The following is a 27,862-nucleotide window of genomic DNA, read 5'->3' on the forward strand; positions in this document are numbered from 1 at the left end:
AAAAGAAAGAGCCAGTCTTTAGGAAGTTCTTCTGAGCTAAACTATGACACTTCCTTTTCCATGGGTTTATGAATCTAAAGACCTACGCCCCCCCAAAACAAACAAACAAACAAAACAAAAAGGAGTTCTCATCGTGGCTCAGTGATTAACAAACCCGACTGGTGTCAGAGTTCCTGTCCTGGCGCAGTGGTTAGCGAACTCGACTAGCATCCATAAGGATGCGGGTTCAATCCCTGGCCTTGCTCAGTGGGTTAAGGATCTGGCATCGCTGTGAGCTGTGGTGTAGATCGCAGACATGGCTTGGATCCCGTGTTGCTGTGGCTGTGACGTAGGCCAGCAGCTACAGTTCTGATTCAACCTCTAGCCTGGGAACCTTCATATGCCTCAGGCGAGGCCCTAATAAAAAGACAAAAAGTCCAAATATATATATAGTGTAAAAGAGACATTAAAAAAAAAAAAAGAAACCCGACTGGTGTCCATGGTGTCCATAAGGATGTGGGTTCTATCCCTGGCCTCACTCGGTGGGTTGGGGATGCAGCATTGCCATAAGCTGTGGTGTACGTCACAGACACGGCTCAGATCTTGCATTGCTGTAAGCCTGGGAACCTCCCTATTCCTCTGGTGCTGCCCTAAAGAGACATAAGACAACAACAACAACAACAACAACAACAAAAAACCTATGCCCTTTCTCCCTTCCTCCAACCACTACTCAAATTCTACCCACTTCCAACACATGATTTCAGAGTTGGCAGTTATGATATATAAAAACCATGGTCCTAGAGTTCCTGTCATAGCTCAGTGGAAACAAATCTAACTAGCATCCATGAGGGCGCAGGTTTGATCCCTGCCCTCGCTCAGTGGGTTAAGGATCCGGGACTGCTGTGAGCTCTGGTGTAGGTCACAGACAAAGCTTGGATCCCAAGTTGCTGTGGCTGTGGTGTAGGCCAGCAGCTACAGCTCCGATTCAACCCCTAGCCTAGGAACCTTCATATGCCGTGGGTGGGGCCCTAAAAAGACAACAAAACTAAACAAAGAAACAAAACCTTGGTCCTGCATTAAGTTCTAGTTTCAGTCCTCTCCTTTGGACTGAATGAGTGACTTTGGATTAGTTGCTAATTTTATCTGCACCTCTTTCTTCTCCATTTCTAAAATAAGAATAATAACATAGGGTTGTTATGAGAGTTGTATAAGATACTATATTTGGGAGAACTTCATAAATTGTGAAGCACTGTGCAAATGTAACGACAGCTAACATTGACTGTCAGATTCTTTCTGTATGTTAACTCATTTCATAATTACAACAAACTTATGAGGTAGGTGCTGTTATTGCTGTTGTCTCAGTGTTGGGAATTTGAGGCCCAGAAAAGTTAGGTGGCTTACCTAAGGTCTCTTAGCTAGTTTATGGTGAAGCTGATTTGAACTCAGACCTCTAGTAGCAGAACCATCCTCTTGACTGCTATCTCTGATGCAGTGTAATGTCTATTTCTACACTCTTCTTCCTTTTGCTTTTTCTTCTCCCTTAGTGATGCCTTTGATAGCCACCTCATCATCTAAGTTCTAGCTTCCCTGATCCCAGACTCCTTTTAATCCTCTGAAATGCCCTGGACATTGTGATTCCTGTTAGCTCATGATACTACCAGTTCATCTAGCTTTACTCCATCTAGATTGGTCATAATTTCCAAACCCAGAACCTATCTAATTTGGGGAGTCAGAGAGCTTTGTTATCTCTTTTTTTTTTTTTTTTGTCTTTTCTAGGGCCGCTCCCGCGGCATAAGGAGGTTCCCAGGCTAGGGGTCTAATCAGAACTGTAGCCGCTGGCCTACACCACAGCCACAGCAATGCCAGATCTGAGCCACGTCTGCAACCTGCACCTCAGCTCACTACAACGCCAGATCCTTAACCCACTGAGCAAGGCCAGGGATTGAACCCGCAACCTCATGGTTCCTAGTCAGATTCATTAACCACTGAGCCACAACAGGAATGCCATTTTTTTTTTGTCTTTTTTTTTTTTTTCCAGAGAGCTTTAATATTTAAAAGGTAACTTCTGGAAAATTCACAACATATCTGATTTGGATCAGGCTCTAATGAGAAGCCTTTCTGCACCTTCTAAAGTAGTGAATAAGCTAATCATATATATTAGCTTAGTGAAAGTAAAGGATATATAAATAGAAAAATATTCCTAGAACTCCAAGAATGTACCAGAACTCCATGCTGGAGAAAGAAACAGGGGCATGTGATCCCAGAGCAAATAACTCTAATCTCCACTCTATAACTTTTGGAAGATCACTATCACTTCCAAAAACATACTGACATTTATTTCAGAGAGGGGCATAATGAGTAGATATTAGAGTTTAACAAGATCATCTGTACCTGCTGTTGTGTATGCAAGTAAAGCCTTATCTCCTTTCTTGTAAATGCATGATATTAAAACTTGCCTTTCTATAGTTTAGAGGAAAGAAGTAACTACCAAGAATCAGCTGGAGAGCCGTGACTTTATGCGTCATATCTAGGAGCTCCCGCTGTGGCTCAGTGGGTTAAGAGTCCGACTTCAGCGGCCCAGGTGGCTGCAGGGGGCAAAGGTTCAATCCCTAGTGAGGTACAGCGTATTAAAGGACCTAGTGTTGCCATTGCTGCAGCATAGCGACTCAGATTCAATCCCTGGCCTGGGAACTTCCAAATGTCATGGGTGTGGACATTAAAAAAAAAGAGAGAGAGAGATTTCATATCTAGAGGCTGGTACATATGGGTTGACTAGGAAGGAGTTGAGCATTTCTCAAAGTCTCTCCTGTTCTAATCTTTTCTCCTCTCTAGAGGAGTCCAGCCTGTATGCCTGTATGCCTGTTGTTAGTCCAGCCTGTATGCCTGTTGTCAGTAAAGAACTTGACTAGTATCCATGAGTTTCACTGAAGTCACAGTGTAGTGGGTTGAATGGTGAACTCCTCAAAAGCTGTGTTCACCTAGAACCTGTGCATGAAGACTTATTTGGAAAAAGGTCTTTACAGATGTAATTACGTTAAGGATCTGAAGATGAGATCATCCTGGTTTAACAAGGTGAGTTCTAAATCTAATGACATGTGCCTTTTTAAGAGGGAAGAAGACTTAAAACACACTGGGAAGAAGGCCATGGGAAGGACAGGGGCAGAGATTGGAGTTACGCTGCTACAAGTCAAGGAATGTCAAGGATTGGCCATAGCCACCAAAATCTAGGAGAGAGGGGCCTGAAACAAATTTCTCCCTCAGGGCCTTCAGAAGGAACAACCCCACCAACACCTTGATTTCTGAAACTGGCCTCCAGAAATGTAAGAGAGTACATCTCTGTTGTTGTAAGCCATCAAGTTTGTAATTTGTTAACAGCAGCATTAGGAAACGAATATACATGGTGTCTCCAGGTAAATGTTATTTTCTTTTTCTTTTCTTTTCTTTTTTTTTTCTTTAAAGCGGCATATGGAAGCTCCCAGGCTAGAGGTTGTATTGGCTCTGTAGCTGCCGGCCTACACCATAGCCACAGCAACGCAGGATCTGAGCCTCGTCTGCGACCTACACCACAGCTCACAGCAACACCAGATCCTTAACCACTGAGCAAGGCCAGGGATCGAACCCACATCCTCACGGATCCTAGTCAGGTTCTTTACCAATAAGCCACAACGGGAACTCCCGGTAAATGTTATTTTCAAAGCTTATGGCTTTCACAACACACTGGGGAGAGGAAATAGAAAACAGATTACCTGGCTAAATAAGTACATTGTTTTCCTCAGACACTGATTCCGTTTCTGCTGTAGAGATTTCTGCTTCTCCGACCAGATCCGCATCACTTTTTTCTGGTAGTCATCAATTCTGTTCAGCATTATGTAGAGGTTCTGAGTCTCATAGCCTCTCCCAGTATTCTGGATGGCTTGTAATCGTTTGACTATGTTGTTTCTTGGAAAAATTAATAAGGATTAGATTGATATAATTTCTGATCCTAACTCAGCAAACCTGGCCTCAGTAACTTACCATTTTCATTTCATCCTTACTAAGCAGAGAGATGGGATAAAGATGGGAGGCATGCTGAATGAGACCTCAAACTAGTTCCCTGTATGACTAAACTTTCAAAACTCTATATGACTGTCAAATTTTAAACTCTTCACAGAATTTTTTTAGTGTTACAGTAGCATTGGTTATTAATCTTTAATTTATTAATATTTTAGTACTTATATAAACTATATAAAAGGGACATTTCCCTGGCTTATCAGTAAAGAACTTGACTAGTATCCATGAGGATGCGGATTTGATCCCTGGCCTCGCTTGGTGGGTTGGGGATCCGGCGTGGCTGTGAGCTGTGGTGCAGTTCGCAGACACAGCTTAGATCCCATGTTGCTGTGTTTGTGTCGGAGACTGGCAGTTCTAGCTCCTATTCGACCCCTAGCCTGGGAACTTCCATATGCTGCAGGTGTGGCCTTAAAAAGCAAAATGAAATGAAATAGTAGTTAACATAATTAATGAAAAAGACTGTCCTTGCCTTCAAAGCACTTACAAGCAAGATTAGGAGACTAATAAATTAACTGTGGCAGAGAGAATGAAATAAATACTAAACAGCAGTTTAGCAGTTTGAGCAAAAAGGAAAGCATAATTAATTCTAACAAGAGAATTAAAGAAGGCTTCACAGGAAGATGGTGAGTCGGATCTTGAGAAATCATAAAAAGGTAGTACTCTCTTTACAGTAATGTGTACCACATCATTTGGGCCTCCTAAACAGATTTTTTTTTTTTTTTTTTGCCATTCCCATTCTACAGAGATGAAGAGAAATCCGAGCAAAATAATTGTCTAAAGTCATATAATTAATAAATAACAGATTTGGGAAGCAAACCCAGATCTCTCTTTCCACAATACCCATATTTCTCCAAGTGTGGACCCTGATCACCTGGACCGAGTCATTTTGTGGGGGATGGTGCCTGTTGAAAATACAGATTCCATGGTGCCTCCCCAGACTTTTTGAATAAAAAAGCTTGGTGGTAGGCTTCAGGATCTGGTTTTGGGTTTTCTGTTTGTTTGTTTTGTTGTTGTTGTTGTTGGCCACGCCTGCAGCATCTGTCCGTTCCTAGGCCAGGGACCTATGCCTGCCACAGCAGCAACCCAGGCCACTGTAGTGACAATGCCCAGTCCTTAACCCACTGTGCCACAAGGAAACTCCCAGGATCTGAGTTGTTTTTTTTTTTTTTCTTTTTGGTTTGGTTTTTTTGTTTTTGCTTTTTAATGCCTGCATCTGCAACATATGGATGTTCCTGGGTCAGGGATTGAATCTGAGCTGCAGCTGCAACCTGAGCCACTCCAGTGGATTCTTAACCAACTGCACCATAGTGGGAACTCCCTGTGGGTTTTTTTTTTTTTTTTTTAATCTCAGGTAAATCTTACAGCCACTAAAGTTTGAGAAGAGGATGTAGAATTCTAGGTTGAGGGAGTACTAAAAACAAAGGCAAGAAAATGAAAGTTGTATTTTAGGAGTGATGAGTAGTTTGGGATTTTTAGACCACAGATATGTGAAAGGATGTAGTGGGGGGTGATTATGGATTATGAATTAGCTGGATTATGAAAGGCTTTAAAAAGCCATGTTAAGGAGTTTGGATTTTTTGAGGGGTAGGCAATGAGAACCCACTGAAGGTATTTTTCTGAATATATGTATTTTACATACATGGGGGGAGGGAATAACTCTTAGGTCTCTTGTGGGTTATAATTAATAGCTTAGAACCTACTATATATATGGATCATTTAATACTTAAATATTTAAGCTTCCTGAATTAATTTAACTAATTATAATCAATTTAATTTTCCAAGAACCTTAGGGTTTTTTTTCATATCCCATAGGTGGTTTTTATTTCTATTTTTCCACTCCTACAACCATCTTTATTACATGTATTTTGTTTTTTGTTTTTGTCTTTTTGCCTTTTTCTTGAGCCGCTCTCGCGGCACATGGAGGTTCCCAGGCCAGGGATCCAATCAGAGCTGAAGCCACCGGCCTACACCAGAGCCACAGCAACTCCGGATCCAAGCCGAGTCTGTGACCCAAACCACAGCTCACGGAAACGCTGGATCTTTAACCCACTGACCAAGGCCAGGGATAGAACCCGCAACCTCATGGTTCCTAGTCGGATTCGTTAACCACTGCGCCACGACGGAAACTCGCTACATGTGTTTTTAATCATGTCTCTTCATGAACTGCAGAATGCCTATTACACTCATTCCTACAAATAACAGAGTTTTCAATGAAGCAAGTGGGTAGCATCCTGATAACCCTCTTTGATGTATATTTGAGATAGAAGTGACTGTGTGCGTCTATATATATAAACCTAATAGAGGAGTTCGTGTCGTGGAGCAGCAGAAACGAATCCAACTAGGAACCATGAGGTTGCGGGTTCGGTCCCTGCCCTTGCTCAGTGGGTTAAGGATCCGGCGTTGCCGTAAGCTGTGGTGTAGGTCCCAGAGGCGGCTCGGTATTGGCGTTGCTGTGGCTGTGTCGTAGGGGGGCAGCTACAGCTCTGATTAGACCCCTAGCCTGGGAACCTCCATATGCTGCTGGTGTGGCCCTAAAAGGACAAAAGACAAAAATAATAATAATAATAATAAACATAATAGAGATATAAATGACTCTAAGTTATGCAGTTTGTTGATTTGATGTATTTATATACTGCAATATGATTAGCACCATAGTGTTAGGTAACCCCTCTATCATGTCATATAATTATGATTTTTTTTCTTGTGGCAAGAAAAATTAAGACCTAGTCTCTTAACAACTTTGAAATTTATAATACAGTATTGCTGACTGTAATCACTCTGCTATGTATTAGATCATCCCAATAAGACTTGTTTTTCAAATCAAATCTTTCCCACTGTTTTTCCATCTAGTCAGTCTTTTAGATTTTTCCCATAATTTTCCTTATTGAAATCATGTGTCATCACTTGGAAAAATTTACAGTTTCATTTCAGAGATTTTATTGTTCATGTATTTTAAAAGATAATTCAGTAATCTAAACACCTAGTCCAATAGTAACCACTGAGGTATCTCATTATTTAAAATTCCCTATCTAGGAGTTCCTGATGTGATGCAATGGGATCCTCGGTGTCTCTGCAGCTCAGGACACAGGTTCAATCCCTGGCCCAACATAGTGGGTTAAAGGATCCAGCATTGGAAGTTCCCGCGGTGGCGCAGTGGTTAACAAATCCGACTAGGAACTATGAGGTTGCGTGTTCAATCTCTGACCTTGCTCAGTGGGTTAAGGATCCGGCGTTGCTGTGAGCTGTGGTGTAGGTTGCAAACTCGGCTTGGATCCCGCGTTGCTGTGGTTGTGGTGTAGGCTGGCGGCTATGGCTCCGATTCGACCCCTAGCCTGGGAACTTCCATATCCCGCGGCCCAAGAAATGGCAAAAAGACAAAAAAAAAAAAAAAAAAAGAACTTTTCCTTTGCTTTTACAGCTTAGCTAACTGGCATTAAAGGCCTTGCTTTGGCCTTTCTCAGTTTTCAATGTGCTTTCCTCGCTAAGCTCATTCATATCTAGCTTTTGACTTAAAACGAGAGACTTGAGCCTCTTCCTTTCACTTTAACTCTTACAGCTCATTGAAATGTTATTAACTGGCTAAACTTCAATATTGTTGTGTCTCAGGGAATAGGGAGGCCCAAGGAGAGAGAGATGGAGGAATGGCCAGCTGATGGAGCAGTGAGAACAAACACATTTATCAATTAAATTTGCCGTCTTACATGGATATGGTTCATGGTGACCCAAAATAATTACTAGTTTCCCCAGACAGACAGATACACACACACACACACACACACACACACACACGTACACGCACACGCACACTTTGCTTCTTCTTGCTTCTTTTCTTTGCTCTGTCAGACTCTCTGCCTTTGCTGTCTTACTGACTTTTACTAAAAGTTCTTTGAGATTTAGTTGAAAGGTCTGGACTCATAGAAGCTTTACCCAACTCTTGCTTCTCCTGAGTTCTCTTGTATCGGGTTGGCAGTATATCACCGTTGTTCTTTCCACATCCTGCTGTATAATCGTCTTTGTAACTGAAGACTTTGAGTGCCTTCAAGACAGGGATATGGCTTATCTATTGTGTATTCTTCCACCCTCCATCCCCTGGGCCTAACCCAGCCTCTGGCATGTAGTGAATATTTTTTTAATGTTTTTTTTTGTTTGTTTTTTGTTTTTTGTCTTTTTGCCTTTTCTAGGGCCGCTCTTATGACATATGGAGGTTCCCAGGCTAGGAGTCTAATCGGACCTGTAGCCGCCAGCCTATGCCAGAGCCACAGCAACGCCAGATCTGAGCCGCGTTTTCGACCTACACCACAGCTCACGGCAACGCCGGATCCTCAACCCACTGAACAAGGCCAGGGATCGAACCCGAAACCTCATGGTTCCTAGTCAGATTCATTAACCACAGAGCCACAACGGGAACTCCTGTTTTTTTAATGTTGATGAATTAAATAATATATAAATCCTATCTAGGCACCACAACATTTAGTATCTTTAAGGACTTTCTTCAACATGTATGGAAACGAAATGTTTCCTTATCAACATCTAGTCTAATTTTACGTTCTCTCCATCATTGCTTTTCAGGCATACTACACTGATCATGTGGCAATACAACACTAAAACTGTGCTTCAGCATTTACACGTAGAATCTTTACGTACAGAGCTTCTACAGAATTTACTTTATTCAAAAATAGTTCTTATTAGAAGTCCCTGGGAGTTCCCACTAGTAAGCACCCCACTAGTATCCATGGGGATGTCAGGTCTATCCCTGGCCTCACTCATTGGATTAAGGATCTGGCATTGCCACAAGCTGCAGCGTAGGTCGCAGATGTGACTCAGAACTGACACTGAAGTAGCTGTGGTGTAGGCTGGCAGCTACAGCTCCAGTTCAACCCCTAGCCTGGGAACCATATGCCATGGGTGCAGCCCTAAAAAGACGTGTGTGTGTGTGTGTGTGTGTGTGTGTGTGTGCGCTTCCATCCCAAAGACCTTCTATGAGAGAATCTTTTAGAACATCTGATCTGACAACTATGTATGTACCTATAGAGCAATGAGGGAGGATATTTGAAATCAGGAAAACCGGACACAACATTTACATCTACCTTGCACGCTGGATCAGCCTATAGGCAATGTATTTTCGGAATAGGTATCCCAGCCGAACTGTGTCCGTATGAAGTGTCTCAATTATGAGCTTCTTAGCTGATGTGTATAGCTGCGAAGGGAGTTTAGAAGCTTCTGTGGCCTGATTTAAGAGTATCAGATTCTTCCGCTGAGCTTCCACATCAACAAAATACTTCTCCTCTTTGAGCTCTTGGGTGTAGGAAGTAGATACAACCATCTTGGGTTTCTTGGTACCTGAAACTGAAGTCAGTATCCAGGGCTTATCAATAGGGGGAAATCGGGATGTCTGGTCCCATTCAGAAGGCGAGCTCTGCGATGTTTTGGGTAGTTGAGTCGTAGGAGAAGGTAGCGATGTTACAGGCTTAATGGGAGTTGGGAGGACCTCCTCGTCAATGTAAGGGGTTTGTGATACTGGTGTCCTATAATCAGTGAGATGTGTTCTAGACTGTTCCACGGCAAAAGGATCTCGGGGTCTCTGGGTTTCTTCAGAAGTGTCAGAGACCTCTGATATTTGGGACTTCTTAGTGGCAAAAGGGGCTTGAGATACCTTGAAACTTGGCACCCTGGGATGGACCAATGCAGATTTAGATTTCAGAGGAAAAATAGTTGACAATCTTTCCTTACTTGTCTTAGATACAGGAGAGGGCAAATCCTCCTGGGCCTTCCAGAGATTGAGGGAGCCAGTAGTGTTGGGGGAGGCCCAGGTATGGGAGAGATCCAGAGTGGGGAAGCTTGCCCAGGAAGAGTCCGTGGTGGCAGATGCTGCCGAAGGATATTAGAGGCTTGTAAATAGGGAGATTGGCCATGGGTGGCAGGGGTCTGGGATGCCTGAAGCTGCTCAGAGAGGGTTAAGGGTCTAGATTCCAAGAGCTCCCCAGGGATGGAAGAGGCCCAAGGAACCAAAGGCTTCCTAAGAGAGAGAGGAGCCACGATACTGGGAATCTGTGCAGAGGTGGCTGGGACTCTAGAGCTAAGGGGTTGTCTAGAATCAAGAAGGGGCTTCGACATCAGAGGTGACTGGGGAGTCAGAGAGTCCTCAGATACGAAGCCTTGCCTAGAAACGAGGAGGGCTTCCAGTGCAAGAGGCTGTCCTGGGATGGGAGGCAGCTGAGATATTGGGCTAGGGGCTGGTGTCGGGAACTTAACAGAGGTGGACTGACCCTTAGAAACTGGGATCTGTCTAGGGGAAGGAAAAATTTGTGGTGCCAGGAGCTTCCTCGGGTCTGAAGGAATCCTCATTCCTGGGGATTTCTCAGGGACAAAAGGAGATGGTGTAAAAGGAAATGGAGATGTCCGCAAAGTAGTAGAAGGGACCTCAAACCTCAGGGACTTCTCAGCAACAGGAGCAGATGGTGCTGGGGACTTCCTAGGAATGCGAGGAGCATGTGCGATGACAGATTTATCAGTAGTGGTAAAGATCCCAGCTTCCAGGGTGTGTCCTGAAGGAGAACCAGCCCAGGGCTTTGAGGGCTGCTCATCACTGAGAGGAGCTCTTGATATCAGGTCCTGCTCAGACAGAAGAGTAACACCCATGGACTGGGCCTGCCCTAGGGTAAAGGGGGTTCCTAAAGGTTGGATTTGTTCTGGGGTATGGGCAGATTTTGAGGCATAGGCTTTATCTGAGGTGAGATGGACCCCTAATTCCCCAAACTGTTCTGGGGAGAGAGAAACACCCAACGCTTGAGCCTGTCCTAAAGGGAAAGGAGCCCCCAAATCCTGGGCCTGCTGAAGGGTGACATGGATCCCTAGCGCCTGGGCCTGCTGAGCAGTGATGGGGATCCTCAGTGCCCCGGCCTGCTCAGGAGTGATAGGGATCCCCAGTGCCTGGGCCTGCTCAGGGGTGGCATGGAGCCCCAGTGCCTGGGCCTGCTCAATGGTGACGGGGATCCCCAGTGCCTGGGCCTGCTCAATGGTGACGGGGATCCCCAGTGCCTGGGCCTGCTCAGGGGTGGCATGGAGCCCCAGTGCCTGGGCCTGCTCAATGGTGACGGGGATCCCCAGTGCCTGGGCCTGCTCAATGGTGACGGGGATCCCCAGTGCCTGGGCCTGCTCAGGGGTGGCATGGAGCCCCAGTGCCTGGGCCTGCTCAATGGTGACGGGGATCCCCAGTGCCTGGGCCTGCTCAGGGGTGGCATGGAGCCCCAGTGCCTGGGCCTGCTCAACGGTGACGGGGATCCTTGGTGCCCGGGCCTGCTCAGGGGTGATGGGGGTCCCCAGTGCCTGGACTTGCTGAGGGGTGAGGGTGATGCCTTGGGCCTGGGCCTGCTCAGGGGTAACAGGGAACCCCAGTGCCCAGGCCTGCTCAGGAGTATGGGCTGCTCCTAAACCCTGAGACATTTTAGGAGTAGGAGTTTCCCCCAATGCCTGAACCTGATAAGAAGTGGGAGTGATTCCCAGTGCCTGGGCCTCTTCAGGGGTAAAAAGAGGGGCCTGCTGAGGGGTGAGAGTGATTAACTTTGTGGGAGGCTGTCCAGAAATAGAAAAGCCCCCAGGTGAGGAAGGTCGCGTGGAGATGGGAGGAACAATTGGTACGGGGTACTTTCCATCGGGAAGAGCCCCTAATTTCTTCAGATTCCCATCGAACTCTTTTCTTTGGTGTAGCTGGGCTGTGGCTTTCGGTGTGCTCTTCCACCTGGGAGACCATGTCACCGACGTTTGACTGAGCGCCTGGACTAGTTCTTGTAACGTCTTCATCTCCTTTGCTGTTTTCTGCGTCTGCCTTTTTTGGTCCTCTGCCTTTTTCCTTGGCTTCTGCTTCTCCTCCGCTTCCTTCCAACTGCTCTCTTGCTCCAGATACCTCACTTTCTTCTGAACCTGTATCATCTGCTGTCCTTTCTCCTTCTCCAGAGGTACTTCTTGTACTTTCATTTTTTGCTTCCATGCTTCCAGCTGCTGCTCCTCTGCCTCCAGACGCCTTTCGTTCTCCTCTTCCCTTTGCTTTTTCTTCTTACCCGGTTCAATCTGCTTTGACATCCTCTGTTTTTGCTGTTCTTTCCACACCTCTTCTTCCTGCCACTGTTTCTGCTTCTGTTGCTCTTGCTTTTCCTCCTTCATCAGGAGCCATGTGCCTTCCTTCTCCAAATTCTTATTTATCATCTCATAGCTCTTCTCTTCTTGCAACTGGTGTTTCGAAATGGTACCAAAATTCTTTTGTCGACCCTCTTGCAAATACTCCTCCCTCCTTTGCTTTTCCTTCTCCTTATGATCTCGCCCTACTGTTGAGGCTGCTGGGATATCTCCTTCACTTTCGATTTCAGTCAAGATCATTTGTATTAAATTATCAGTTAGTGGGTCAAGGCTCTCATGTGAAAGTAAGGTGTTAATTTCCGACTTTGCGCTCAGCGACTTCTGAACATGTGGTCCCGGCATAAATGAGACTACCTTTTTTTGTTTCATAGGTTTCTCTCCAACTGCATTTTTTATATCTTTGTACTTTCTCAAGATTCTTGCCACATTTTCAGCCACTTTTTGGAAATATTCCTCCATTTTTGACTTTATGATTCCTAATTTTTCAACTTCTGCTCTCTTTAATAACTCTTCTTTTGGCACTGTCTTTTTATCCAAAGGCTTTCCTGTGGCATCGATTTTCTCTTTTAGGAATGACACTATGGCTTCCTGAAATGCTTCCAGGTTACTCTGTTCACTTTTGTCATCTGCAATTCCTAAAGTCTCTTTAGTTATCCTAGGTTGTGTTTTAACAAGTTCATGAGACTTGACTGTCTGGGCAAGGGCCACCATATCCTTCTCCTCAGTTTTTTCTTCTTTGCTTGCAGTGGTTCCTGGAGAGATTTGTTGTTTCTTTCCTTTTAGTTTTACCTTCTCAGAGGAATAATCAAGTTGGCTGACACTGGATGGCTCTACCTGGCTACTCATTTTTGCCCCCTCCTTTTTGCCCTCTTTATCCATTGACACAGGGGTGAGTTCCTCTTTTTTCTCTGAAGCATTGGGACTTTTGCTAAGCGAAGGTTCAAGTTTGGCCTTCCTGAGCAGTTCCCATATACCGCTTGTTCCATCTCTGCTGCCTTGGCTCTTTGTGTCCATAGAAGGAAAATCGGCAGGGGGATGTTGGCTTTTTGTTTCAGGAACTGACTTTGATTTGGCTTCAGAAAAGGATTTCTTTTCTTTTCTTTTCTTTTCCAGCGCTTGTAAGTCCAAGTCGTGATCGAGTTTGGTCCCCGAGACTTTCTGTTTACCTTTGTCATCACTCAGAGTTGATTCAGAGGTCTCCTTCACATATGGGCCTTTTGTGTGCTTTTGTTTCTGTGACTGATGCTGATCAGGCACATCTTCCTGAATGGCAGCACCTTTCTCCACTGATACCTTATCTTCAGGGATATCTTTAGAAGACTTTTTCTGTTTTTTTTCAGGTAAAGGGTGCTGCTGCTCAGTTAAATCAGGAAACATTTCCACTGGGGCTGCATGTGAAATAGCTGAGTTCCGCCTTCTCCCCAGAGGTGTGGTCCCTTTTCTTTGGGACTTATCTACAATGTTTGCAAATTCATTGGCCAAAATATTGTCTATACTGTCTTCTATGCCACCTTGGCTAGTGGCCGTGGATGACTCTCGAGAAGGTTCAGGTAACACTTTCAGTGCTGATGTGGGTAATGCTTTGAGTTCTGCACCTCTGGATCGAAGAAGTTGTTCATAGTTTTCTTCTGCTTTTTGAAGTTTCTGCTGAAGCATTTCATTTTTTTCACTGAGATCTTGTATTATCTTCAGAGAAATTCCTTTTTCATCTGTCTCATTTATATACATATTGGTACCTTGGAGGCTAATAATTTTCACTTCATCATTTAGTGTACTTAAAGCTTTAGAAAGGTTTGCTATTGTTGATGATATATATTTAATAGCATTGTTTTCCAATTTATTGAACATTGCAGTACCTATGAGTTCCTGCAGCATATCTTGGATTTCTGAAATCTTTCTGTTTGTTGCAAATTCATCACTAATCATCTGATCTGGTCTTAAAGCATGAGCTGTTGCAGGTCGCTTTATAACTCTTTCTTTCCAAGATTTCCACAGAGAACCTCTAGACGCTAGAAGGAAAAAAATAAAAACTTCAAATGATGAGAGCTCATTTCTTCTTTTGCATTGTGTTCTATCTATGTTTAAGCTTAAGAAGTTTAGCCTCAATATCTCTGGTCACTGTAGAGGCACGGGTTCCATCCCTGGCCTGGCAAGGTGGGTTAGGGGATCTAGCATACTCACAACTGAAGCTTGGATTCAATATCTGGCCCAGGAACTGCCATATGTCATGGATGTGGCCATTAAATTTTTTTTTTTAAATAAAAGCAAGGTGTAAAGAAAAAAAGTAAATAAAAGCAAAAATGAAGAGTTTCCACTATGGTGAAACAGGATCAGGCAGCGTCTCTGCAGTGCCAGGGCACAGGTTTGATCCTTGGTCCCCAGTGCAGTAGGTTAAGAATTCGGCATTGCCACAGCTGTGGCGTAGGGCACAGCCATTAAAAAAACATACACACACACACACACACACACACACACACACACAGGGAGGAGTTCTCATCATGGCTCAGCAGTAATGAACCCGACTAGAATCCATGAGGATGTGGGTTCGATCCCTGGCCTCACTCAGTAGGTTAAGGATCCAGCATTGCCATGAGCTGTGGTGTAGGTCACAGATGCGGCTCAGATCCTGTGTTGGTGTAGGTCAGCAACTGTAGCTCTGATTCTACCCCTAGCCTGGGAACTTCCATATACCACAGTTCTGGGCCTAAAAGACAAAAAAATATATACACACACATACACACACATATATATATGGAGTTCCTGTCATGGCTGTCGTTGCTGTGAACTGTGGGATAGATGGTAGATGCAGCTCCGATTCAACCCCTAGCGTGGGAAATTCCATATGCTGTGGGTCCAGCCCTGCAAAGACAAAAGACAAAAAGAAGAAAAATTTATATATATGTGTGTGTATATATATATAATGTATGTGTATATAAAATCTAAAATTTCCAGGTTTTTTCTTTTTTCTGCTCTATAATGTTTCATTTTTAATTTTTTTATTAAAGTGTAGTTGATTTATAATGTTTGATCAAGTTCTGTCATACAGCAAAGTGACCCAATCACACACATTTCCCTGTGCTGTACAGTGGGGTCCCATTATCCATCCATTCCAAATATAACAGTTTGTATCCCCAAAACTCCCCAAATGCCCATACATCACACTCCCTCCCCTTTCCCCTTGGAAACCCCAAGTCTGCTCTCCTTGGCCATGACCTGTTTCTGTTTTTTTGTGTGTGGGGTTTTTTTTGTTTGTTTGTTTTTTTAGATAGGATCATCTGTTCCATATTACAGGTTTCATAAATAAATGATATCTTATAGTATTTGTCTTTTCTTTCTGGATTACTTCACTTATTATGAGAGTCTCTAGTTCCATCCATGTTGCTGCAAATGGCATTATTTTGTCTTCTTTTTTTTTTGTCTTTTTGCCATTACTTGGGCCACTCCTGCGGCATATGGAGGTTCCCGGGCTAGGGGTCGAATCGGAGCTGTAGCCGCTGGCCTATGCCAGAGCCACAGCAACGTGGGATCCAAGCCGAGTCTGCGACCTACACCACAGCTCACGGCAACGCTGGAACCTTGACCCACTGAGCAAGGGCAGGGATCGAACCCTCCACCTCATGGTTCCTAGTCGGATTCGTTAACCACTGCGCCACGACGGGAACTCCTATTTTGTCTTTTTTATGGCTGAGTAATGTTCTATTGTATTTATGTACCACATCTTCTTAATCCATTCATCTGTCAATGGACACAAAATGTCCGGTTTTTAATATTAAACATGCAAAAAAAAATAGGAAAAATCAGTCAATAAATATTGTTCAGGAGCAAGGTGAGGAGGTGGGCAGATGTTGGACTTATCACAAAAAAGACATGCAAAGAAACAGTTATAAATATGTTTAGGCAGTTCCTGTTGAGGTGCAGCAGGTTAAGAAACCCACTAGTATCCATGAGGATGCAGGTTCAATTCCTGGCCCCACTCAGTGGGTTAAAGATCCAGAGTTGCCATGAGCTGTGGTGTAGGTCACAGACAGTTTGGATCCTCTGTGGCTGTGGCTGTGTCTTGGGACTGCAGCTGTAGCTCTGATTCGACCCCTAGCTTGGGAACTTCCATATGCCACAGGTGTGGCCCTAAAAAAAAAAAAAAAAAAGAAGAAGAAGAAAAGTATAATGACAATTACTCATCAAATAGAGGCTATCGATAAAGAAATGGAAATTCAAAAAGATACATGCTCCCAATGTTCATTATAGCACTATTTACAATAGCCAAGACATGGAAGCAACCTAAATGTTCATCAATAGAGGGATGGATAAAGATGATATGGTAAAATATACAGCGGAATATTACTAAGCCATAAAAAAGAATGAAATAATGTTATTTTTAGCAAAATGAATGGACCTAGAGAGTATTATATTAAGTGAAGTTAGACAGTGAAAAATAAATATCATATGATAGCACTTGTACGTGGAATCTTAAAAAAGGATACAAATGGAAAAAACAGCATTAGTAAGTAGTACAACTGAAATGAAATATTCACCCAAAGGGACATTCCCTTGTGGCCTAGCAGTTGGGGATCTGATATTGTCACTGCTGTGATTCAGGTGGTAAGTTTGATCCTTGGCTGAAGAACTTCCACATAACTTGAGTGCAGCCAAAAAAAAAAAAAAAAAAAATTTCACCAAAGGGACTCAACGGCACATTTGAACTGACAGGAGAAAATAAACCAGCAAATCTGATGCTAGATTGGAGTTCCCATTGTGGCTCAGCGGGTTAAGAACCCAACTAGTATCCATGAGAATGCAGGTTTGATCCCTGGCCTTGCTCAGTGGGTTAAGCATCCAGCATTGCTGCAAGCTGTAGTGTAGGTCGCAGGCATGTCTCGAATCCCACCTTGCTGTAGCTGTGGTATAAACTGGCAGCTGCAGCTCTGATTCAACCCCTAGCCTAGGAACTTCCATATGTCTTGGGTTTGGCCTTAAAAAGAAAAAAAAAGATTTACTAGAAATTGTCTAATTTGAAGAGCAAGGAGGAAAAAGAATAAAGAAAAATTAAAAAATCCTTAGAGACTTATGGGACACCATCAAGCATACAAGTATACAAGCAATATAAATCCTAGAAGAGGAGAGAGGGACATTAAATACATATAAAGAAATAATGGCCAGGAGTTCCCATCGTGGCTGAGTAGTTAGCGAATCCGACTAAGAACCATGACGTTTCGGGTTCGGTCCCTGCCCTTGCTCAGTGGGTTAAGGATCTGGTGTTGCTGTGAGCTGTGGTGTAGGTTGCAGATGAGGCTTGGATCCCACGTTGCTGTGGCTCTGGTGGAGGCTGGTGGCTACAGCTCCGACTCGACCCCTAGCCTGGGAACCTCCATATGCCATGGGAGGGCCCAAGAAATGGCAAAAAGATCAAAACAAAAAAACAAAAAAAAGGAAGAAGTATTGGCCAAATCATTCCAAATTCAATGAAAAACATAATCTACACATTCAAGAAGCTCAGCAAATTCTAAGTAGATAAACACAAAAAGATCCATACCTAGAACATCATAGTCAAACTCTTAAAAGCCAAAGTGAGAATCTTTAAGCAAAAAGAGAAAAATTACTCATTAAGAACAGGGAAACCACAATAAATTTAACAGGTCATTTCTTATCAGAAAGAGTGGAGACAGAAGGCAGTGGGATGATATATTTAAACTGCTTAAAGAATAACACTGCTAACCAAGAATTCTATATCCAGCAAAATTATTCTCCAAAAATAACCAGCAGAATTCTCTTGTGGTGCAGTAAGTTAAGGATCCAATGTTTTCACTGCTGTGGTTCCAACTGCTACTGCGGTACAGGTTCAATCCCTGGCCAGGGAATTTCTGCATGTTGTGGGCGTGGCCAACAAACAAAACAAAACAAAAAAACACCAGTAAATTTGATGCTAGATTCCTGGAAGGTAAGACAGCCATTCCTTGAAATAACAATCTTCCCAAAGCAGCATGCATGTACAACTCTCATAACCATCCTTATTGCATGTGTTTTTAAATTCTTCTCTAAGTGTATTACAGAAGAGCTATCACATTCATTCACTGAAATAAGTACATGCTTCCCAAGGTAGTATGCATGTACAACTCTAATTTTTTTTTTAATGAAGGTAAGAAGTAATATATACCAGCAATTCCACTCCTGAGCTTCTAGCCAGAGAAAGCCCATAATTCAAAAAGATACATGCGTCCCAATGTTTATTACAGCACTGTTTACAATATTCAAGACATGGGAGCAACCTAAACGTTCATCAATAGAGGGATGGATAAAGACGATGTACAATATACAATGGAATATTACTAAGCCATAAAAAAGAATGAAATAATGTCATTTTTAGCAAAATGAATGGACCTAGAGAGTATCATATTAAGTGAAGTTAGTCAGATGGTGAAAGATAAATATCATATGATATCACTTGTATGATGAATCTTTAAAAAGGATACAAACAAACTTATCTGCAGAACAGAAACAGACTCACAGACTTGAAAACAAACTTATGGTTACTAAAGGGGATAGGTGGGAGGCATGGACTAGCGGTTTGGGATTGGCATATGCACACTGTGGTATATGGAATGATTGGCCAATGGAGAAGTACTGGATAGCACAGGGAAGTCTACCCAACATTCTGTGATGGTCTATATGGGAAAAGAATCTGAAAAGGAATGGATGTGTGTACATGTATAACTGAATCACTTCATTTTACAGTAGAAATTATCACAACATTGTAAATCAGCTATACTTCAATAAAACTTTTTAAAAAATGGAGGGAGTTTCCACTGTGGCACAGCAGAAACGAATCCCACTAGTATCCATGTGGATGCAGGTTCGATCCCTGGCCTCCCTCAGTGAGTCAGGGATCTGGTATTGCTGTGAGTTGTGATGTAGGTTACAGACATGGCTCGGATCCCAAGTTGCTGTGGCTGTGGTGAAGGCTGGCAGCTGCAGCTCTGATTAGACCCCTAGCCTGGGAACTTTCATATGCTGCAGGTGTGACCCTAAAAAGCAAAAAACTAAAAAATGGGAAAAAGGAAATAGTTTTGCATAGAAAGTTAAAGAACTGCCTTCCTTCCTCACCTTCCAAGACAAGTAACATGCAATAAACACTTGGTAAATGTTTTGTATGAATGCATGTACGATTACAAAATGAAAGAATAAATACATGAGTGAGTGTTCAAATGAAAAAAAAAAGAAATAATATATACCAACAGCAAGTAAGCATATGAAAAGATGCTCAATATCACTTGTCATTAGAGAAGTGAAATTACAGTGAGGTACTTTTACATATATATTAAAAGAGCTAAAATGATGAAAAGCATATGGAACAATAGGAACTCTTGTTAATTGCTGGTGAGAATGAAAAATGGTACAGATACTTGAGTAGACAGTTTGGCAGTTTCTTACAAAATTACTTGCAGAGTAATGTAGTCTTAGCATTTGATCCACTGATCATGCTTCTAGGTATTTGCCCAATTAATGTGAAAGCTTATGTCCACACAAAAAACTTGCTTGAGAATATTTATAGGAATCACCAAAACCTGGAAGCAGCCAAAATGTCCTTCAATAGGTAGATAAACTGTGGTACACCTGTACAATGGAATATTATTCAGCAATAAAAAATAAGAGTTTTTTTGTTTGTTTTTTGCCTTTTCTAGGGCTGTACCTGAGGCATATGGAGGTTCCCAGGCTAGGGGTCTAATCGGAACTGTAGCTGTCGGCCTATGCCACAGCCACAGCAACGCGGGATCCAAGCTGCGTCTGTGACCTACACCACAGGTCACGGCAATGCCAGATCCTTAACCCACCAAGCAAGGCCAGGGATCGAACCCGCAACCTCAAGGTTCCTAATTGGATTTGTTAACTATTGAGCCACGACAGGAACTCCAAAAAAAATAAGTTATTCACCCCTCCCAAAATGTGGAGGAAACTTAAATGTAAATTGCTAGAGAGAGAAACCAGTCTGAGAAAGCTATATACTGCATAATTGCAATCATATGACATTATTCATAAGTCAAAACTACAGGGACACTAAAAAACAGTGATATGCCAGAGTCATGGAGAGAGAGGGGAAGGATGATACAAAGGCATTTTTATTTATTTATTTTTTTTATAATTTTATTTATTTATTATTTATTTATTTATTATTTATTTTTGGTCCTTTTTTTTTTTGCCATTTCTAGGGCCACTTCTGTGGCATATGGAGATTCCCAGGCTAGGGGTCTAATCAGAGCTGTAGCCTCTGGCCTACATCAGAGCCACAGCAACGTGGGATCCAAGCCACGTCTGCAACCTACACCACAGCTCACGGCAACGCCAGATCCTTAACCCACTGAGCAAGGCCAGGAATCGAACCCGCAACCTCATGGTTCTTAGTCGGATTTGTTAACCACTGAGCCACGACGGGAACTCCCAAAGGCATTTTTAGGAAGGAGAAACTATTCCTTATGCTGCCGTAATGGTGGACACATGACACAGAACTCTACAGTACAAAGAGTGAAATAGTATAGGTGCATGTTTAAAAATGACCATCTAGGAGGTCAGGGGAACCCAGGAGGAAATTCAGACTATGATAAGAGAATCTAATTGTACCAGAAAGATATGACACAACCTCACTGAAAGAAACTGGAGGGGTGGGGCCGGGGAAGTGTTGCTGATCTAAGAAACTGGAAATGAAAGGATTCTGTAAGGCATTGTAAGTTCATTTTAAAGGCAAAATGAACTACATATGAGGGCCGTATTCTAGTTGATAAGTAGTTCCCACAGAGGTATGGATTAATAATTCTGATACTGCTGTACATGTATACTGGAACTGAAAATTGAGTAAATGCATGGCAGATGATAGGAACAGGTTTCTCATTGTTTGGGTAGGAATTTACCTGTAAGAAAGGGGAGGGAGCTAGAATGACCCATGTGATAATGAATTAGAGTTAAGAGTTAAAAGCATGAATAAGAACTCATGTTTAGGGGATCCCGTTGTGGCGCAGTGGTTAATGAATCTGACTAGGAACCATGAGGTTTCGGGTTCCATCCCTGGCCTCCCTCAGTGGGTTAAAAGGATCTGGCGTTGCCATGAGCTATGGTGTAGATGGCAGATGTGGCTTGGATCCCACGCTGCTGTGGCTCTGGCATAGGCCAGTGGCTACAGCTCTGATTAGACCCCTAGCCTGGGAACCTCCATATGCCGTGGGAGCTGCCCTAGAAAAAGGCAAAAAAAAAAAAAAAAAAGAAAAGAAGAACTCATGTTTAGGAGTTCCTGTTGTGGCTCAGCGGTAATGAACCCAACTAGGATCCACAAGGATGTGGGTTCAATCCCTGGGCCCACTCAGTGGGTTAAGGATCTGGCAATGCCTTGAGCTGTGTGAAGGTTGCAGACACGGCTCAAATCTGGCATGGCTGTGGCTGTGTTAGCTGTGTCCAACAGCTACAGCTCCGATTTGACCTCTAGCCTGGGAACTTCCATATGAGTGTGGCCCTAAAAAGACAAAAAAAAAAAAAAAAAAAGAACTCATGTTTAGCTTAAAGAAATTACATAAGATTATATACAAAATATTTATAGATATGTGTATATTTATGGTTATTCATACACACGTTTTTTCGTTGCTCTGTCACATTGAGAGGGCTGAATGGAATTTACATGCCATAATAGCACTGACCACACCTAGCAATCAGATCTTATTTTTTTGTTTTGTTTTGTTTTGTTTGTTTTTTTAGGGCTGCAGGTGCAGCGTATGGAAGTTCCCAGGCTAGGGGTGAAATCAGAGCTACAGCTGCTGACCTACGCCACAGCCACAGCAATGCCAGATCCGAGCCGTATCTGCAACCTACACCACAGCTTTTGGCACTGCCAGAACCTTAACCCACTGAGTGGGGCCAGGGATCGAACCCTCATCCTCATGGATACTAGTCAGGTTCGTTACCTCTGAGCCAGGACAGGAACTCCCAGATCTTCGTTTTTAATACTGTTCTCCAATTAAAAAAAATAGAAATCCTTGGAGAAATGCCAGATCATAGGATTGAGGCAGGAAACATTCAAGATGAATCTGAAGCATCTTGTAAGTATCAGAAAGTAAGGAAATGCTAAAAATAAAAAGATGAGAATAAACCACATTAACTGGATATGTCCAAGAGGCACAGGAACCAGCTGAAAGAGGTGTTGATGGCCAAAGCTGGAACAACTTGATTGAGAAAATAAAGTAGTACTGGATTATAACCCAAAGTATTAGAGTGAGTTCATTTTGAATTAATAATAAATTACTAGGTAGACAGACTCTTGTGCATAAAAATTTTGAATAATTTATATAGCTGCTCCACCCCAGAGGAAGAGGAGCATAACTCCCCATTCCTTTAATGTGAGCTACACATACAGACTTCCTTTTATAGAGAGCACAGTATGGAAAATGAGGGAAAAGAATAAGTTTGCAGTGGAGAAACCTGACAAGCAGTATTTTAGCTAGGTGATCAAGGTCAACATCCAGTCATAAATCACTTGATAATATGTACCCTTGAAATGATATTGTGACAATGGTACTTTACCTCTATGAGCTTTCTCCCAAAACCCCATAACCCCAGGATGAATATGAGAAAATTATCAGATGAATTCCAACAGAGGGGCATCTTACAGTATGCATGACTGGTAACCTCAAACCTGTCAAGGACATCAAACACAAAGAAAAGTCTGAGAAACTATCAGCCAAGAAAACCTAAGGAGGGGAGTTCCCATCGTGACGCAGTGGTTAACGAATCTGACTAGGAACCGTGAGATTGCGGGTTCGATCCCTGGCCTCGCTCAGTGGGTTAAGGATCCAGCGTTGCCGTGAGCTGTGGTGTAGATTGCAGACTTGGCTTGGATCCCACGTTGCTGTGGCTCTGGCGTAGGTCGGCGGCTACAGCTCTGATTCGACTCCTAGTCTGGGAACCTCCATATGCCTCGGGAGCGGCCCAAGAGAATGTGAGGAGTTCCCGCTATGGTGCAGTGTTGATCTGGTAGTGTCTCTGCAGCAGCTCAAACTGCTGCTGAGGTGTGGGTTCAGTCCCTGACTTGGGAATTTCCATATACTTTGGGGGTGGCTGAAAAAGGGGGAAAAAATTAAATTTAAAATGAATGTGAGGGAAGTTCCATTTTGGTACAGTGGGTTAAGGATCTGGTATTATGCAGTTGTGTGTAAGTAGCAACTGCAGTGTGGGTTAGATCCTTGGCCTGGGAACTTCCACATGCCTCGGGTGTGGCTAAAAATAAATAAATAAATAAATCTGTTTAATACAGAGGGCAGTAAAGAAGAGAATATGGGAGTTCCCGCTGTGGCTCAGTGGATCGAACATGACTAGCATCCATGAGGATGCAGGTTCGATCCCTGGCCTCGCTCAGTGTGTTAAAGGATCTGGCATTGCTGTGAGCTGTGGTGTAGGTCACAGATGCAGCTCGGATCCTGCGTTACTGTGGCTGTGGCATAAGGAGGCAGGCACAGCTCTGATTTGATCCCTAGCCTGGGAACTTCAATATGCCATATGTGTGACATAAATATATGTGCCTAAAAAGCAAAAAAAAAAAAAAGAAAGAAAGAAAGAAAAGAGGAGAAGAAGAATAGGAGAATTAGAAAAACAGTAAAATAGCAGGTATTTATCCAACCATATCAATAATTACATTCAATATGAATGAATTAAACACTCCAATCAAAAGTCAGAGATTGCCAGATAGTATTAAAGAAAACACCAAAAGATCCAACTATAAGTAACACATCTTTGATTCAATCTTGCTAGCAGTAACCATAAAGGAGCTAGAGAGACTATACTAATATCAGACAAAATAGACTTTAAGACCAAAAAAAAAAAAAAGATTCTACAGGAGTTCCCACTGTGACACAACTGAATCAGTGGCATCTTGGGAACACTGGGATGCAGGATTTTTTGTTTTGCTTTGTTTTTTAGTGTATTTTTTCTTTTATTTTATCCCACTCTTGGTAATGGATAGAACAACTAGATAGAAAATCAGTAAAGATATACATAGAAAACTAGAACAACACAACAGGAACTCCCACTGTGGCACAATGAGATTAGTGGCATCTTGGAAGCACTGGCATGTGGGTTTGATCCCTGGCCTGGCACAGTGGGCTAAGAATCTGGCGTTGCTGCAGCTGTGGCTTAGGTCATGACTGCAGCTTGGATCTGATTCCTGGCCCAGGAGAGCCATATGCTGTGGGGCAGCCAAAAATGAAAACAAAGAACAACAACAACAAAACCAGTATATATACATACACACATATATATACACACACATATAAATATATATACATATATATGTGTGTGTGTGTGTATATATATATATATATATATATATATATATATATATATATGTTTTTTTTTTTTTTTGCTTTTTAGGGCCTCAGCCGAGGTATATGGAAGTTCCCAGGATAGAGGGCCAATCCAAGCTACAGCTGCCAGCCTACACCACAGCTTGAGGCAACATCATTCCTTAACCCACTGAGCAAGGACAGGGATCGAACCCAAAACATCATGGGTTCTAGTCAATTTGTTTCTGCTGCGCCACAACAGGAAGTCCAAAAAAAAAACCACAGTATATTTTATTTTATTTTATTTTATTTTGTCTTTTTAGGGCTGCACCCATGGCATATGTAAGTTCCCAGGCTAGGTGTTGAATCAGAGCTGCAGCCACTGGCCTACACCACAGCCACAACAATGCCAGATCCAAGCCACCTCTTCAACCTACACCACAGCTCACGGCAATGCCAGATCCTTAACCCACTGAGAGAGGTCAGGGATCAAAACTGCGTCCTCAAGGATGTTGGTCAGATTCGTTTCCGCTGAGCCACGATGGGAACTCCCAACCCCCATTATAAACCCTCTGCCCAACAATGATTATTCTTTTCAAGAACACATGGAGGTTGTGGCTCAGTGGTTAACGAATCCGACTAGGAACCATGAGGTTGTGGGTTCCATCCCCGGCCTTGCTCAATGGGTTAAGGATCCAGCGTTACCGTGAGCTGTGGTGTAGGTCGCAGACGCGGCTCGGATCCCGGGTTGCTGTGGCTCTGGAAGGCCAAGGGCTACATCTCCAATTAGACCCCTAGCCTGGGAACCTCCATATGCCTCGGGTGCTGCCCTAAAAAGACAAAAGACAAAAGACAAAAAAAAAAAAAACAAAACCAAAAAACCCACACATGGAACACTCTCCAGAATAGATCATACTAGTGTACTAGACTATAAAGCAAGTGTCAATAAATTTAAAAGGATTAAAATAATACGAAGTATGTTCCTCAATTACAATGTGATAGATAAATAGGTAGATAGGCAGATAGTTAGATTATATGTAACCCCCTTCTGTTTCTGGGTCCATGGTTGAACCCTGACACAAGTTCTTTTCTTTTTTTTTTTTTTTTTTGTCTTTTTGCTATTTCTTTGGGTCGCTTCTGTGGCATATGGAGGTTCCCAGGCTAGGGGTCTAATCAGAGCTGTAGCCTCTGGCCTACGCCAGAGCCACAGCAACAAGGGATCTGAGCCGCGACTGCAACCTACACCACAGCTCTCGGCAACGCCGGATCCTTAACCCACTGAGCAAGGGCAGGGACCGAACCCGCAACCTCATGGTTCCTAGTCAGATTCGTTAACCACTGCGCCACGACGGGAACTCCCTGACACAAGTTCTTAATACAACACTAAAACTATGATCCATATAAGAGAAAAATTATGAATTGATTGAACTTCATCAAAATTAAATACTTTTGGGCTTCAAGGCACCATTAAGAAAATGAAAAGACAGAGTTCCGGTCATGGCGCAGCGGAAATGAATCCAACTAGGAACCATGAGGTTGCTGGTTTGATCCCTGGCCTTGCTCAGTGGATCAAGGATCTGGTGTTGCCATGAGCTGTGGTGTAGGTCCCAGACTCGGCTCGGATCCCGAGTTGCTCGTAGGGGGGCAGCTACAGCTCTGATTCGACCCCTAACCTGGGAACCTCCATATGCCGGAGGTGCAGCCCTAGGAAAAAAAAAAGAAAAGAAATGAAAAGACAAGCTACCGACTTGGAGAAAACATTTGCTAATCATTTTTCTGTTAAGGACTTGTATCCAGGATATACAAGGAACTCTTAAAACTCAATAATATAAATGGGTATTTGAATAGACATTTTATCAAAAGAAGATATAGGAATGACTAATAAGCATATGAAAAAGTGCTCAATACCATTAGTCATTAAAGTAATGCAAATTAAGACCACGGTGAGAGGGAATTTCCCTGGCACAGCAGGATAAGAATTCAGTGTTGTCACTGAGGTGGCTTGGGTTCAATCCCTGGCCCAGGAACTTCTGAATACCGGGGACATGGCCAAAAAAAAAAAAAAGCACAGTGAGATACCACTTCATATCTATTAGAAAGGCTTTAACAATAACAAGCATGGGAGTTTCCATCATGGCTCAGTGGTAATTAACCCGGCCAGTATCCATGAGGACTCAGGTTCGATCCCTGGCCTTGCTCAGTGGGCTAAGGACCAAAATTGCTTTGAATCGTGGTGCAGGTCGCAGACACAGCTTGAATGCCTTGTTGCTGTAACGTAGGCCAGGGACTATAGCTCCAGTTCAACTCCTGCCCTGGGAATTTCCATATGCCTCAAGTGTGGCCCTAAAAAGACAAAACAAAAAAACAAAAAAAGGAAAAAGAAAAAAGAAAGACAGACAGACAGAAAGAAAGAAAGCAAGCATGGTTGAGGATGTGAAGAAACTGGAACCCTAATACCTTGCTGATGGAAATGTGAAATGGTGTTATCACTTGGGAAATCAGTTAACAATTTCTTAAAAGTTAAACATAAGTTTACCAGGAGTTCCCGTCTTGGCGCAGTGGTTAACGAATCCGACTAGGAACCATGAGGTTGCGGGTTCCGTCCCTGCCCTTGCTCAGTGGGTTAACGATCCGGCGTTGCCGTGAGCTGTGGTGTAGGTTGCAGACGCAGCTCAGGATCCCGCGTTGCTATGGCTCTGGCGTAGGCCGGTGGCTACAGCTCCGATTCAACCCCTAGCCTGGGAACCTCCATATGCCGCGGGAGCGGCCCAAGAAATAGCAACAACAACAACAACAACAAAAAGACAAAAAGACAAAAAAAAAAGACACCCCCCCCAAAAAAACACAACAAAACATAAGTTTACCAGCAATAGATAAATGAATGAATAGAAATAGAAATGGATAGAAATTCTACTCCTAGATATCTACCAAAAAGAAATGAAAACTTATGTCCTCACAAAAACTTATACATGTGTGTTGATAGCAGCATTATTCAGAAAAGGCAAAGAGTGAGAACAATGCCCATGTCCGTGAACTGGTAAATGGGTAAACAAAGTTTGGTATAGGCAAACAATTGGCAATAGAAAGGAAGAAACTACTGAATTTCCTGTTGTGGCTCAGTGGTTAACCAATCCAACTAGGAACCATGAGGTTGTGGGTTCGATCCCTGGCCTTGCTCAGTGGGTTAAGGATCTGGCATTGCCGTGAGCTGTGGTGTAGGTCGCAGAGGCAGCTCGGATCCCGAGTTGCCGTGGCTCTGGCGTAGGCCGGTGGCTACAGCTCCGATTCAACCCTTAGCCTGGGAACCTCCAAGTGCCATGGGAGCAGCCCAAGAAATGGCAAAAAGACAAAAAAAGAAAAAAGAAAAAAAAAAGAAAGGAAGAAACTACAGC

At 43.1% G+C, this 27,862-nt stretch overlaps 2 protein-coding genes across 7 annotated transcripts in view; one reads left to right on the forward strand and one right to left on the reverse strand.

The window, feature by feature from the left end:
• Positions 1-27,862, forward strand: part of LARP4 (La ribonucleoprotein domain family member 4) — a 176,304-nt gene that overhangs the window by 58,001 nt on the left and 90,441 nt on the right. The gene's annotated exons all lie outside the window — the stretch shown is intronic.
• The window catches only part of FAM186A (family with sequence similarity 186 member A), a 46,934-nt gene that overhangs the window by 1,494 nt on the left and 17,578 nt on the right, over positions 1-27,862 (reverse strand). Inside the window, 3 exon segments of the mRNA XM_021093091.1 lie at positions 3,726-3,918; positions 9,117-9,778; positions 9,781-14,171. Coding sequence (XP_020948750.1) covers positions 3,726-3,918; positions 9,117-9,778; positions 9,781-14,171 — 5,246 coding nt within the window.

The sequence above is a fragment of the Sus scrofa genome, chromosome 5, assembly GCF_000003025.6.
Source record: "Sus scrofa isolate TJ Tabasco breed Duroc chromosome 5, Sscrofa11.1, whole genome shotgun sequence".
NCBI classification, from domain to species: Eukaryota; Metazoa; Chordata; class Mammalia; order Artiodactyla; family Suidae; genus Sus; species Sus scrofa.